Source organism: Malaya genurostris, chromosome 3, assembly GCF_030247185.1.
Source record: "Malaya genurostris strain Urasoe2022 chromosome 3, Malgen_1.1, whole genome shotgun sequence".
Taxonomy (NCBI): domain Eukaryota; kingdom Metazoa; phylum Arthropoda; class Insecta; order Diptera; family Culicidae; genus Malaya; species Malaya genurostris.
This window is the reverse complement of record NC_080572.1, coordinates 77,011,784-77,026,852: the sequence shown is the minus strand read 5'-3', so window position 1 is coordinate 77,026,852 and position 15,069 is coordinate 77,011,784. Positions and strand designations below refer to the sequence as shown.

Genomic DNA, 15,069 nt, shown 5'->3' with positions numbered 1-15,069 from the left:
CAATATTTACGAGATTCTTCCTGAATCCGATTGTAGCGACATAGAAGAAAATTCTTCAAAAATTCCCAAAATGGACGCATGTCGTTCTGGGAAGAAACATCAATCTATGCCACCAGTGACGGTGATGATTTCCGACTTCAAAGCATTCCGTACTGAGCTTTCTACTTTTCTCCCGGAAGTAAAAGTCTCATTTCAAATCGGACGAAGAGGAGAATGTCGAGTCTTGGTGGATGGATTGGAAGATTACGAACGTCTTATTCGATATTTGTCCGAAAAACTTCATAAATTTTATTCATATGATATAAAATCAGACAGACCCTTCAAGGCTGTCTTGAAAGGATTATCAAATGATCAAAGTATTGATGAAATTAAAAATGAACTAAAAGAATTGCTTGGTTTTGCCCCTTCCCAAGTAATACTTATGAAAAAAAGAGCGAATGGTACTTCTAAACCACGCTCTGGAATTTCCCATGAACTTTACCTAATACACTTCAATCGAAGTGATGTAAACAATTTGAAAACTTTAGAAAAAGTACGTTTCATTTCCCACATTAAAATTCATTGGGAACATTATAAACGGCATAATCGTATTGCAAACTTAACGCAATGTCGTCGTTGCCAAGGCTTCGGTCATGGAACCAAAAATTGTCATATGGATATACGGTGTTTGAATTGTGGTAAATCACATTCGAAAGACGTTTGTACAATGAATGAAACCACTGATAAATTTTCATGTTCAAATTGCAATGGAAATCATAAATCCAATTATTTGAAATGTCCTGTCAGGGAAAAAATTTTAAACGCTCGTTCGCTTAGACAACAAGTCAAATCAACGACCTTAAATTTACAGAATATACCTGAAAATTCTTCTAAGGCACCTGCCAATTCGTCTTCTAACGAAAACAATTTATTGACAGGTAGATCGACCTCGTCATCATCTTCTTCTAATGTCAGTTATGCTGGTATATTAGGTAGAAAGCTATCTCCTATTTCTTCTAATGTAAATATTCAAAACACAGGACCGCCTTGCAGTTCTTCTTCGAACGAAAACAATTTATTAATAGGTAGACCGGCCAAATCATCTTCTTCTAATGGCAGTCTACCTACAAATATTCCTTCAATGCCATTCGCTTCTTTAAATGAAGTCGATTTAGGCGATATAACTGAAAATAAAATGATCTACCTACAAGATCAACTTTTTCAAATGATCATCCAAATGAATTCGACTTCATCACTTTTTGAAGCATTTCAAATCGGATGGAAATTTGCAAATAATATTATAATGAATTTAAAATTTAACAGTGATGTTAAATAATTATTTGAATATTTTAAATTGGAATGCTCGATCTTTGAAATCGAGTGAAGATGAATTTTATAATTTTCTCAAAGTTCACAAAATTCATATTGCCATTGTGACAGAAACTTTTCTTAAACCAAATGTAAAATTGAAAAGTAATCCACATTATGTGGTTCATCGATTTGACAGGTTTACTGGAATTGGTGGTGGAGTTGCCATTTTTGTCCAACGGCAAATTAAACATCGAATTTTACCTTCTTTCAATACTAAAGTTATTGAAAGCTTGGGAATCGAAGTTGAAACCATTCATGGAATTTATTTCATCGCTGGAGCATATTTGCCATTCCAATGCACCGGCGAACAATTAAATTTCTTTAAAGGCGATTTGCAAAAACTTACAAGATATCGATCGAAATTTTTCGTAATAGGGGACTTAAATGCTAAGCATGTCCAGTGGAATTGTAGGCAAAATAACAGTAATGGTAAAATACTTCATAATCAACTCTTAGCTGGTTACTTTACAGTTCTTCATCCCAGTAATCCTACTTGTTTCTCTTCCGTGAAAAACCCGTCTACAATTGATCTGGTTCTAACAGATCAAAGTCACATTTGTAGTGAACCGATTACTCATGCTGATTTTGACTCAGATCATCTTCCTGTAACATTCAGACTTTCCAACGAAGCTATAATTAATCCAATTAGTTCTATTTTCAACTATCATAGAGCTAATTGGTTGGATTACAGATCTCACATTGAAAATCATGTGGATCATGAAACTATTTTAGAAAATTCTGCGGACATCGACACAGCAATTGATAATTTGAATCATTATATTAACGAAGCTAGAAATCTTTCAGTTCCCAAAGCTCAAACTAAATTAAATTCTCCTATCATCGATGACAATCTTCAACTGCTCATTCGGTTGAAGAATGTTCGTCGACGACAATATCAACGTTCTCGTGATCCTGCTATGAAAAACATAGTTAAGGATTTACAAAAAGAAATTAAACATAGATTTACTCTTTTGCGAAATGAAAATTTCGCTAAAGAAGTTGAACAAATTAAACCATATTCTAAACCTTTCTGGAAACTTTCTAAGGTTCTTAAGAAACCTCAGAAACCAATTCCTGCTCTCAAGGAAGGAAATCAAATACTTCTTACAAATGGTGAAAAAGCTCAAAAACTTGCTCAGCAGTTCGAGAGTGTCCACAATTTTAATTTAAACGTTGTGAGTCCTATTGAAAATGAAGTCTCACTGAAATATGATCATATTTCAACCCAAGTGTTATCACACGATGACATTATTGAGACGAATTTTGATGAAATTAAATCAATTATTAGGAAACTCAAAAACATGAAGGCTCCTGGTAATGATGGAATTTTTAATATTCTTATTAAAAATCTTCCCGATGTTGCCTTGAGACTCCTGGTTAAAATTTTCAACAAGTGTTTTTCATTAGCTTACTTCCCAAAAAGATGGAAAAACGCTAAAGTAATTCCTATCCTAAAACCTGATAAAAACCCAGCAGAAACATCAAGTTATCGCCCAATTAGCTTACTTTCTTCTATCAGTAAACTTTTTGAAAAAATTATCTTGTTAAGAATGATGACTCATATAAATGAGAATTCAATTTTTTTACCAGAGCAGTTTGGATTTCGTCATGAACATTCAACTACTCATCAACTTGTCAGAGTAACGAACATGATAAAATCAAATAAATCTTCTGGGTTATCCACTGGAGTTGCTCTTCTAGACATAGAAAAAGCATTCGACAGTGTTTGGCACAAAGGTTTAATAGCAAAAATGTCTGATTTCCAGTTTCCTATTTATTTGATCAAAATGATTCAAAATTATTTAACTGATCGTACTCTTCAGGTTAGCTATCAGAATTGTAAATCTGAATTGCTACCCGTACGAGCCGGTGTTCCGCAGGGTTCGAGTGTAGCTCCAATCTTGTATAATATTTTCACTTCTGATCTTCCAAATCTACCCGTTGGTTGTCAGAAATCGCTATTCTGTGACGACACAAGTCTGTTAGCCACAGGTAGAAATCTAAGAGTGATCTGCAGTCGCCTACAAAGAAGTTTAAATATTTTCAGTGATTATCTGTCAAAATGGAAAATTAAACCAAATGCAGCAAAAACGCAATTAATTATCTTTCCTCACAAGCCAAGAGCTTCTTTTCTTAAACCAAACAATAATCACATTCTCAAATTGAATGGCTTGGAATTGACATGGTCTGATCAAGCTAAATACTTAGGTTTAACGTATGACAAAAAACTCACTTTCAAGGATCACATTGAAGGAATCCAGGCAAAGTGTAATAAATATATTAAATGTTTATATCCTCTTATAAACAGAAATTCTAAGCTCTGTCTAAAAAACAAATTGTTAATTTATAAACAAATTTTCAGACCAGCCATGCTTTATGCGGTACCAATTTGGTCAAGCTGTTGTTCCACCAGGAAGAAAACGCTTCAAAGGATTCAGAATAAAATTCTGAAAATGATTCTGAAGCGTCCTCCCTGGTTTAGTACAAATGAGTTACACAGACTCACAAATATAGAACCATTAGATGTAATGTCACATAATATTATAAGCAAATTCCGACAAAAATCGATGCAATCTTCAATTGAATCGATTCGCTCTCTGTATTAGTTAGTAAGTTAGTATATAGGTTCCTTTTCCCCATTACACAATACAAGTAGGTTTAGAATTTTCCCTACACAAAAATCTCAGAATTGCGGAAGCAAATGATGTCTTCATGGTAATAACCAAATCATATATATATATATATAACAGGGCTGAAAAGTCACCACTTGTGGCTGAACACCCAATTTAAATCTTAATAATTTAATTTTAACTCATATTCCAATAAATAGCTATTAAAAAAAAAAAAAAAAAAAAGGTCTTCTGTAAATGCCCCGTGGCAACCGTTTTGTTTCCCATTTCGATTTGGCATTCCTACTGCAATTGCATAACAGCGCAGCTCTTTGATATCCGACTCTAGGTTCCTTTCACTCCGGGGCTGGACGATTATTATTGTGCTTAATCAAGATAAACCGTAAACCTCAACCGACGGCGCGGCAGCACGCTATTTACACTTCAAAACGCGAACTGGGTATAGGAGAAATGAACGAAGACCACCGGGCCACCGCGGGAGTTTAACGATTCTTCCCTTCCTCGCACATCGCATCACTTTGGGAATAATACACTTTTCCGAAAACAACTATTCATCAATCATGTAACGATTTGAAAGACATACCAATTCGTGGTACTGAATGAAAGCTGTTTTCGAAGTTGCTCATATCAACACCGGTAAGGGACTCTTCGGAATGCTAAATAAGTAAGCTTTCCTGAGATTTCGTACTTGATTCGATTACCGCCCGAGGTGTTGAGCGGACAGCGTGTGAAATGAATACCTATCTTCGCACAGTAACACTAGTCAACACTTGTGACATGTTCATTCATCAACGGCCGCTGCTGTAACGTACTTCTTGTGAAGGGGTCTCCAGCATGGCTATGATATAATAGTACTTATTTTTTTCGGAATCAGTGCTTCCTCACGCTGTTCGTTGCTCGATCGTCTCGCTGTGAAGACTTTCGTTCGCCAAAAAAAAAAAAAAAATACAAATGTCTTCTTTCGCTGGCAAAGAAAGTCAACCGTGTGATGCTTGTCTAGTGCGGAAGGAAGCCATCAAAACAGGTAGACGGAGTTAGTCCGAAAGTATTTGGACTGCACAAAACGCTTGATCATCAATTCGCTTCTAGGTTTTTGGTGGTTGAATATATTAACGTTATGCGCGATTATGGACAGTAGAAATTTTAATAAACTTTTCTCACACAGCCTCTGCATGGAGTATTGTTTTCGATGACATTTCATTGTAGCATTGGAAGGTCACTGACGCAGTCCTAGTCAATCTTTTATCAAGCATAGAACTCATGCTAATTTACTTTATGTAAATGAAAACAAAAACTGTGGTTCTGAGTTTGAATCTCATCCTGAATCACAGATTTTTGGTATCAGTAGGATCAGCACAGAGTGTCAAAGCCTCGATGAAATTTACCTGGTGCATGCCAACATCAATTTCATCGACATCTCTATTCTAAGCTGCTTACCGAAAGATGAATCTTTCTTACCCCTCAGTGAAGCACATCATCGCAATTGATGAGCACAGGTTTGTTCGATTGCCTCTGTATCAGTCGGAGCTGCACTCACTGAGTCCTTCAACCTTACAGTAGGTGGTCCACATGGGAGCCATCTTGGGCCACTCCTTTTCGTGCAATTCGCTACCCAAAGAATGAATATTTTGAATAAGGCTTCCTTTAAATCCCAAAAGTCTTATTTACTATAAACTTTAATGTATTTATTAATCCTGAGTTCTCTAGTTAAATTGCGTAGTTCTACGCCTTTTCTACGGAATCTACCTTGAACAAATGGCGGAACATATTAATTGGAGATCATTTATATTTCTAGCAAAAATCACTCAAATTTGGTGAATGTTCTTTAAAAGCAACGGTAGCATTAGTATCGCAAGCCCATTCCGTGGTTTTGTTCAATGTTCAAAGAAATTTTTATCCATTATTTCGCCATTCGTACACGGAGAACCCTTCGATCATAAAATTGCGATATCGCAGTTTTTGATTTTTGCGATAGTTGATTTAACTAATTTCTGTTTTGATTCAACCAATATGGTTTTTGATTTGCATATATTCAAGTAGTTGAAAAATATGTTGTTTTGAATGCTGTTAAATGCCGGAGACAGTTGAAAGCAAAACAATAATTGCAATGCAAAATCAACAACTTTTTTAGTTGAAATCTGTTCGCGTCGCTTCAAAATGTCAATGAAAACAACATCGATGGTTAAAGCGTTTGATGAAACTGTGTTCATTCGATTTGAGAAATTTATGATAACAAGTGTTTACCTAACAGCGGTGTTGTGATAAAGTTAACCTTGTTTAAGATGAAAAAGATTTGGTGACAAATTAGAAAATGTTAATGAATGATCATCTCGTAATCTTTCAGGTATGCGCAAAAATTTTATGCTTCAAATTCGATCATTGATTTACTTCCAGCAAACTGTTTTACTTCCAGCTGTTTGATACCGATGATGATGTTCATGCATTGGCAATAAAACGCTTTTTGACATGAATTTAATTTATGAAAGTAACAGAAGCGAAGGGTTTCAAACACACAGAACGCGCTGCGATTGAATGGCGCGTTTGAATTGCCGTCGCAAAATTCCAATTCCCAGCGGTTGATGCACCCAAGCTAATATAAATTGACTAAAATTTTCGCAAATCATTAACATTGTTCGAATTGATTCAACTATTTGCAATGTCTAAAACAAATAAAACCGATTTATTTTTCAACTAACAGAATTTTGTTTCAATAACAACACCAGTTATTTCAACTAAAATATTTGTTGAAATTGAAAGGTATGTATCTTCACTAATTGACAGCATTTTTTTTTCAAACAGTTAAATTAGTTGTTTCAACTATCGTTTCTGCTAATCGAAAAACAAAAATGACAGTTTAGTTAAAACAACAATCGATTAGTTTTACCAAATTTTAACCAATCGAATTCAGAAAATCAACTAATATTCTGGTTGAAATGGGATCGCGGGTGGTTACGTGTAGATATAATAAAATCGACTTCATTTCCTGATGACAATAGATTTTGGGAAGACTTCATTTTAGATCAAATAATCATAATCATAATGATAATATTTTCGTTTATTGAACGATTTACTCGAAATATAGCTGGCATATCGTACGCGAAAATTTTGAAATCAAGGGTACACTACAAAATCTGACAAAAAAAAAGAGTGTCTGTAGAAACGAGAAAAATCCGTATATCGAATATCGCACCCCTATGTAGAAAGCAAAATCGTAGTTCTACATCAAAATACTACCGTATTATCCCACACGGAAAGAAATCCGTTACTGCTGTCATGATTAGAAAATCAGGAAAGCAATCATTTTAACTTTTTTATGAAACCATGAGCAAAAATTCTTCTCCAATGAAGATTAATCATGGTCCGAAAATGCGTTACTTGAGAAATGTATTTCTTTCAAAGCATATAACTACAATTTTATACTCGGATATCACTTTGAATTCTCTGCCTCAAGCGATGTGAAAGGATTGCTCCATAGATGAATGGTAAGGCAAAAAGCCGACATTGAAATGCAAGAACTACTGAAAACGTTTTTTGTTGTGAATACGACTTACTTTACTATGGGGCGCCTTTTCAAAATGTACCCTCTGAGAGAGTGATAAATTTTATATCGTGAATATCTCTTGTTGTATCTAACGAATCAACATAATTTTTGCTACATGCCATTGAAAAAAGATCACAATTTTATGATAAAATTTTCAGTTGTGTGACATAATCTCAAACAATTCAAAATTAAATTTTCCTGAAATGTTTGGTATAAACGAGTATCACAGAGGATAATTCATAAGGCGCGTTTGCCTTTCTCGTATTTTGAAAGCTCATAGCTCAGTGATCTGTGAAAGGATTTATATAATCTAACTACCAAATCTGTGAAAGGATTTATATAATCTAACTCAAATCAGCCGTTCTAATGGCTCTGAAAGTTTTCTAAATAACTATTAGGATTTCTTCTTCGCAAATCGAAGGTAAAAATCCTTAGTTTAGTGCAAATCTGGAACCGTTTGATTAGATTTGTGCACTTTTCACTGTGAAATTCTCAGTAATCGAGATCAAGTGAAGCTTGTTTTTGCGAAAAATGTGAAAAAGGGGAATGCTTGCATAATTCATACAATTGATCAACTAATTGATATTCGGAAGTGTTAAGGAACATGTCAGTTGTTTTCGTATTCACTACATCCAGTTATGACTCTGGCATTACCCACCCGCCTTTTTGGTCCTGAGGTATATTCATTTCATAATTGTGTTATTTTACCCACCGGTTGACAGAGAGCTGACAACATAAAGATAATGAATCGAAAATTGACATCATAAGAGACTAAGCACGGCTACGCTTTCCATTTGGCAAACATCAACGTTACATTTTGTATGAATATAGAGTTGTTAGAGTAATATTCCGAGAGCTAGCGTGAACCGAAAAATAAATTCGACTGTGAATTTTGAACCCCATCTAACGAAAATCAAAAATTTTTTGATGTGAATGCGTCTTACTTTACTATGGGGCACTTTTTAAAAATTCACTCTTTACAAGAATGGGCAGAACTTAATCACGAATATCTCTTGTTGTATTTAACGCAGCAAAACAATTTTTTCTCCATAACATCGGAAATATGGTCAGCAGTTTATGATAAAGCTCTCAGTATTATGGGATAGCCACAAAAGCCTCAAAATTGAAGTTTTCTAAAATGTTTGGTATGAACGAGTATTGAAGTAAAATTCCGTGCCATAAGAAGGCGTGCAAAATTTCAACCGCATGAATTGAAAAACGTATTGTTCAAAATTGACAGATAGAAATACGAAATATTTTCAATAATTGAGCGCAGTGAGCTTACGACAGTTGTAAAATTTAAAAAATCCAAGATGGCGGCTTTCGGTTTGTGGATATTCTCTTCAATCGCTGTATAATTATTACTGTATCGAGACGGTCTTGACAAGTATATTATTGAAAATAATGGCATACTGATCCCTAACCTAAATGTACAAGTCCTAGACGGCCATGAACAAATTGTTGTGTATCTTTCAAATTTAAATGAATATGTGAATGAATTTGAACATTGCATTTTCAATGTCATCGTTATGGCTCTTGTCCCCTGTAACTTTTTGCTCTCATGTGTTTCACCTTATATTTGCACCGTTATAAATGTGCAAGTGAAGCATTGAAAGTTCGCAAAATTCACACAATCAATCAACTAGTACGTACGATTATCGATATTCGGAATTGTGGAAAAAGCATGTCAGTGTTTTTCGTATTCACGTCATCCCGTTATGTCTCTGACATTACCAACCCGCTTTTTTTGGTCGACCATTTTGTTTATTCTTTTATAGATATAACAACACAAGCTGTATTGATTCACCTAAATACTTTAAACATTTTTTCATGCAGTTCGTTAAAGTGTTTAAATTCTGAAACGCAAATTCAAACCTGGGGCAATGAAAGCAAGTAAACACGTTATATTAGGCGTCGTCGTTTTTACAAAACATAATATTGTTAATGATTCAGATTGAAAGAAATTCGTCGAGACATCAATTAAATTTATTAAATTTCATGAAATTATTTGAGACATTAATTAAAATCGCGCAAAAAATACGTTCATCACACCATTCCATTTCTTATTTTATAACTATTTATGATGCAAAGATTACAATCGTAGTAGAAACACGCCTCAAGTTATACCCAGGAATCAGAACAAATTGGTTCAAGTGGCACGTTCCCCTTGTTATTTGGAGATTTGTGCCTTGCCAACGTCAAGTGCGTTACGTTTAAATTTCAGCAAAATTGGACTGAACTTTTAATCATGGTGTATTATCATATCATGAAAATGTACTATTTTCCTCAAATCATGACTTGTTTTGCTCATTTCAAGAATCGGAATTACGCCGTGCACCGTGCACCGTATTATATATCATACGCTAAATGATAATAACAATTTTTTACTGTTTCACATATATTTTTTTTGAATTTCGTAACAGAAATAATTAATTTGAATCTCGGGCACTGGTTTGTCAAATTATGGAGGTATTACCAATGATTTCGAAAATAAGATTCTCAGAAATATGTTCCTCTCTTCTTCTCCGCTATTTGTGTGAGCTAAACAACGTTAGGAAGCAAATAAAAAGTTAAAGCTGAAGAGTATTGTTGATACACAAAAAAAATGAGAGTGTACATTTTTCAGTTTGTGTTCTAGTAATGCATATAGAATGCATGTATTGAAAGATAGGCTGGACGCATAGTGGGTTAAGAGGGTCCAAGACTTGTATGACAATGAACATTAAGAAATGCAATGCGATACCTTTCTCATGGACACAGTCCTCGATTATATTTGAATACTTGATCAGTGGGAGTTTCGTTTGTTAAACGATTGAGCAACATTTGCCTTATCGCAACAGTTTACAATTTGAAAACAGTAACAAAATTTTTCTTCCTAGTAGATCTTGGCATAATCATTTTTCTCTATTTCTAAAAAGATATTTGCATGTTCTGCGCATATTCGAACTCTTTTTTTAAGAACAAAGGAAATGCTGTTATCATATAAGATGCAAAAAAGAAAACCTATATGAGATCCCTGAGGGACCCCGGAAGTGACGAGAAGGGGCTGGATGGTTTACCCTTGAATTTTACAACTACATAGTTGAACTATTTGAGAAGCCTCAATGTGATTTCCCTTGTCCATAGCGTCCATATTGAACGAATTGAAGAAAAATAGTAATAGTGGAACGTTCTTTAAAAAAGCCATTTTGCATAAGTGTAATTTTAGTTTTAATTTGACTAATCAGTTAAATTAGTTAAATTATTAAAATAAAAATGGCGGGTGGGTAATGTCAGAAAAATAACTGGATGTCGTGAATACGAAAACAACCGACATGTTCCTTAACACTTCCGAATATCAATTAGTTGATCAATTGTATGAATTATGCAAGCATTCGCCTTTTTCAAATTTTTCGCAAGGAAATGAAGGTTTCACTTGATTTCGATTACTGTGAATTTCACATAGCGAAAAGTGCACAAATCTAATCAAACAGTTCTAGATTTGCACTAAACTGAGGTTTTTAACCATTGATTTGCGAAGAAAAAATACTAATAGTTCTTTAGAAAACTTTTAGAGCCATTAGAACAGCTGATTTGTGTGATGCTCCCCACTGTTGTGCTTTTTTTAAACGATGAAAAAAATCATTATTTTTGCGATTTTTTTTTCAGAATTATCGTTCAACAAAATAAATTCAAATGTTTTGCATGATAAAATCATTCGAACAACATTTTGCAATTTTTTCGTGGAAAATATTGAGAAATAAATCGGCGAAAAGGTATCTTTGAAGACGCTTCTTAACAATCATGATTTGCGGTGTCGACTGTATCGCAGCGCAGACTAATCAGAAGTGAACAAATGAACGCAGCATAGTTAGAGTAGAAGTTTTTCTAGACCAATACGTTTCTGTTTGATTTTTTAAATTTTTTTTAAATTTTTGGTGGTTGTTCAAAGTGAAACTTACGATTTTTCACGAAAAAATCCGCCATTTTGTAGCTGTAGAACCTCCCTAAAGTAACAAACAACGAAAAGAAAAACGTTGGGGTCTGGTTTTTTATATGTAGAAAGAGTGTGCAAAATTTGAAAAAAAATTGGTTCAGAAGTTTTTCAATGACGATGGACACGGACTTTCAAACGCTGCTTTCGAGAAAAACGCGTTTAAAGTTTTGTGTCCACAAAATCAATGGAAACAATTAATTACTTCAGGGAGCCCGTAGGGTCTATCATTTTCAAAAAAATATATTTTTGCTCTTATAATTTATTATAATGAAACATTTCAAGAATTTTTTGTCAACTTTCGAGATCAATCGAATTATAAATCTTGGACCTGTGCGCCGAGCTCTTGCTTCTTCGTAGAATGAGATAGCCATAGATAAAGGTCCATAGCTTCCAGAGTTTTATTCCAATAGGCTTGAAAATTTCACAGCAAATTCTTGAAATGTTTTACTATAAATACAAAGAAAATAGTAAATGATTTTTCAAAAGTGTTAGACTCTACCCGCCCCTTAAACATCATAACGAGCAAAATTTGATTGAATCACTTGATCTCATGTATTCTTCGAGACTTGGAGTGCATTTTCTAACGCATATTATTAAAAGCAATTTGTTTACTTTTCAATAATCACGAAATGAATGATAATGAGACTGTTCACTGTAAAAAAAAATGGTGCAACACGTTCCCCTTAATGCAATTGTGGTGAAATGTTCAATCACTAACACTCTTGTTCGTTCTTCCATTCAACACGAATTTGTAGGAAACCAACTGAGCATCGAAAAATATTTGAAATGAAAAAAACACCCTTGCAGATAAATCACAAACGGGTCGCAAAAAATTTTCTCCTCGTACGGAGAAACGTATACTGATAGACGAAGAAGGTTTCAGTGCTGTGGGCTAAAAAAAACTACACATGAGATTCTTTAAACTATTGGCGTAGGACTATACAATTATTGTATTTATAATTGCTAAATTTAGGCAGTATTTTTTTCTTGTCGTGAAAACGACTTGCTCTACTATTAGCGCCTTTTCAAAATCTACCCTCTGAGAAAGTTGGTTCAGATCCGGAGCTAAGTTCTAGTTCCAGTCTCAAGAACTCAGTTCAGTATTGAATCAATTGCGGGACGTTTGAAGAGCCTGTTTGGTTTCAAACAAGAGCGATTGTGTCATCCTACTGCTGGTCGTTTGTATTTAAGCAAAATACAACGAAAAGTGGACAACGATGGGGAACATTATGCAAAATTAGCCTTCTAATGGCCCCAAATGTTATCTAAAGAAATATAAAAATTGCTTCTTTGGAAATCGTAGATAAAAAATCATTAGTTTTGTGCAAATCTAGCATGATTTGATTACCTTTGTTCATTTTTCGCAGTGCGAAATTCACATCAAACGAGTGCGAATAAAGCCTGCATTTGACGGCTTCGCGTTCGAGAAAAATGCTACGAGCAGTGTTTAATATCGTAGAGATTTCCACATTTTGGCCCTTCTGAAAGCTAGAAATGAATCCCACTACTCGAATAAGCAAATCCGAAATGAAATAATCGCAATCCAAATTCTATTCGTAGCCATTTTTTAAATTCTAATTTATTCCGCGTAATTTAATTGAGTGATGGAAAATGTTTGCCACCAATAAGTCAATTTTTAGTATAAATGCACCGTTGCAATTCTGTAAGCGAAGCAGTAAAAGTTGTGAAATTCACGCGAAATATTTTATAACAAAATTATCTTAGTAAGACAACGGGTTTAGCGTAATGGGTAAGTCGATACATTTCACGCAGCCCGCCAGAGCTCCCAACCTCGCACATAGAACTCTCTCGCAAGTTTTTCTGGCCCGGGAGGCGAATGACTTTGAGGTTAAAATCGTAAAAGGTTAGTAATAAAATTCCTGGGAACACACCCGAATCGATGTGTAGACCTATCCATTTTTTGTACGGCTTTTGTTTCCGTATTTTGATCTCACACCCCTGTATAAAATCAGAAACGTAATCCTACGTCAAAAAGTTCCAAAACTTGTTGCCAAGTGAATGAAGAACATTCACAAGAAGGTGCGCAGGCTAACCTTCTATCGCTAGATAGCAAGTGTTGAGAGTACTAATCTGTTGTTTAAGTCCAATATGAATAGTATATCTATTAACAATTTTATACCTAACACTTTCAAATTATGTACACCGAAAACAACACGCGTTCATACTTTCTGGGACAGTCTTGCCATTTTGTGTCTGTAAGAAGAAAAATTTAGTGTTCAAATAATCACTTTATGAATAATTGATCTCACAGTATTTCCGGATGTTTTCGGAGCGTGAAAGCGTTCTTCATTAACTTAATGCGAAGATTCCCTTCTTGTTAATGGAAATTGACGGTTTCTTTTTTATGTTTTAGTTGATTAAGAGATCAGCATATTTCAGAAGCTACTAAAAAGATTGTTCTGATGTAAGGAATAAATTGTAAAGTAGACAAGATTATTTATAAAACTCCGAGGAGTAGTTCTATTCCGACTATGAAACTAACGGCAATGAAAATGGCAAAACGGCAGTCTTGAAGTGATTTTTCCATTCTAACTGAATTCCACCATGAAATCTCAATCCTAATTATCTCAATTAAAAACGTTAGTCATGAGTAAACACATAGTTAATGGGCATGATATTACATTCTGAAGTAGTACTATAATAGAAACTGAAGTCTGGAGAATGTGAAGCTTCCGTGACCAATGTAAATTTCACGAATTCATAGATGGAAGAATCAGTTCATCCGTTAAACCAGTCTGAGTTGATGGTTCACAACATAAGGTAGTGGTCTCTTAAGCCAATTGACCAACGGTTCGAGTCACATGCTAGGATTCTTAGTGTTAATTGGATTGTAGCAGCAATCAAGTAATCGCTATGGACATCAAGAATTGCACCTTCTGCTTCAGCAGACTTCGTTACCAATTCATAGCGTACAGAACCATAGCTTGGCTGGCGCTACTGACACTAAGAATTCTTTCGGGTCGGGGTTCAAACCTACGACAACTGGCTTGTAATATCAGTGTCCTATGCATTCAACCGCCAACCCGGGAAATTAGCAATCGCAGTGTGTTCAAAACTTCGAGGTCGAGATTTCGCTTTGAATGAACATTTATAGTTCCGGCAGAATCATTATCTCTCGTTTCGGTGGCTTGCCGCTCGCTTTCCTACGTACACGGCATCGTCAGAGCTTCTTGAAATTAGTACTATCTGATCTAGTTTCAGAACCAGTTTTTCACCGGTATCACTTGCCATCGACACAAGGATTTCATTCGGTTTCCAAACACTATCACAACTTCGAAATCCAAATGAACATCTCGCGAAAAGTGTAACAGTGAGAACTGTTTTTCTGCTAAATTTTGCATTATCACTATTGTCACTGTCACAGTGCTGTTAAATGCCGTCTTCTGAACTTGCCATTATTATTCCACTTACCACACTAAACTTGAACATGTTGGCACGTTATCGTGTTGTATCACCACACAGTTTTTCAAGCCAACCGAACTTAACCGAAAGATTGCTTGTTTTGTACGATCTCTCAGCTCAGCTCGAGATCTGCACGGAAACACTGCGAC

The 15,069-nt window shown here is 34.9% G+C and overlaps 1 protein-coding gene across 1 annotated transcript in view; it reads right to left on the bottom strand.

Moving 5' to 3' along the window:
• Positions 1–15,069, bottom strand: part of LOC131436741 (pro-resilin-like) — a 27,523-nt gene extending 12,454 nt beyond the window's left edge. Inside the window, exon 1 of the mRNA XM_058605624.1 lies at positions 14,930–15,069. Within this exon, the coding sequence (XP_058461607.1) occupies positions 14,930–14,947 (18 nt within the window). The 5' untranslated portion in view covers positions 14,948–15,069. The remainder of the gene's footprint in view (positions 1–14,929) is intronic.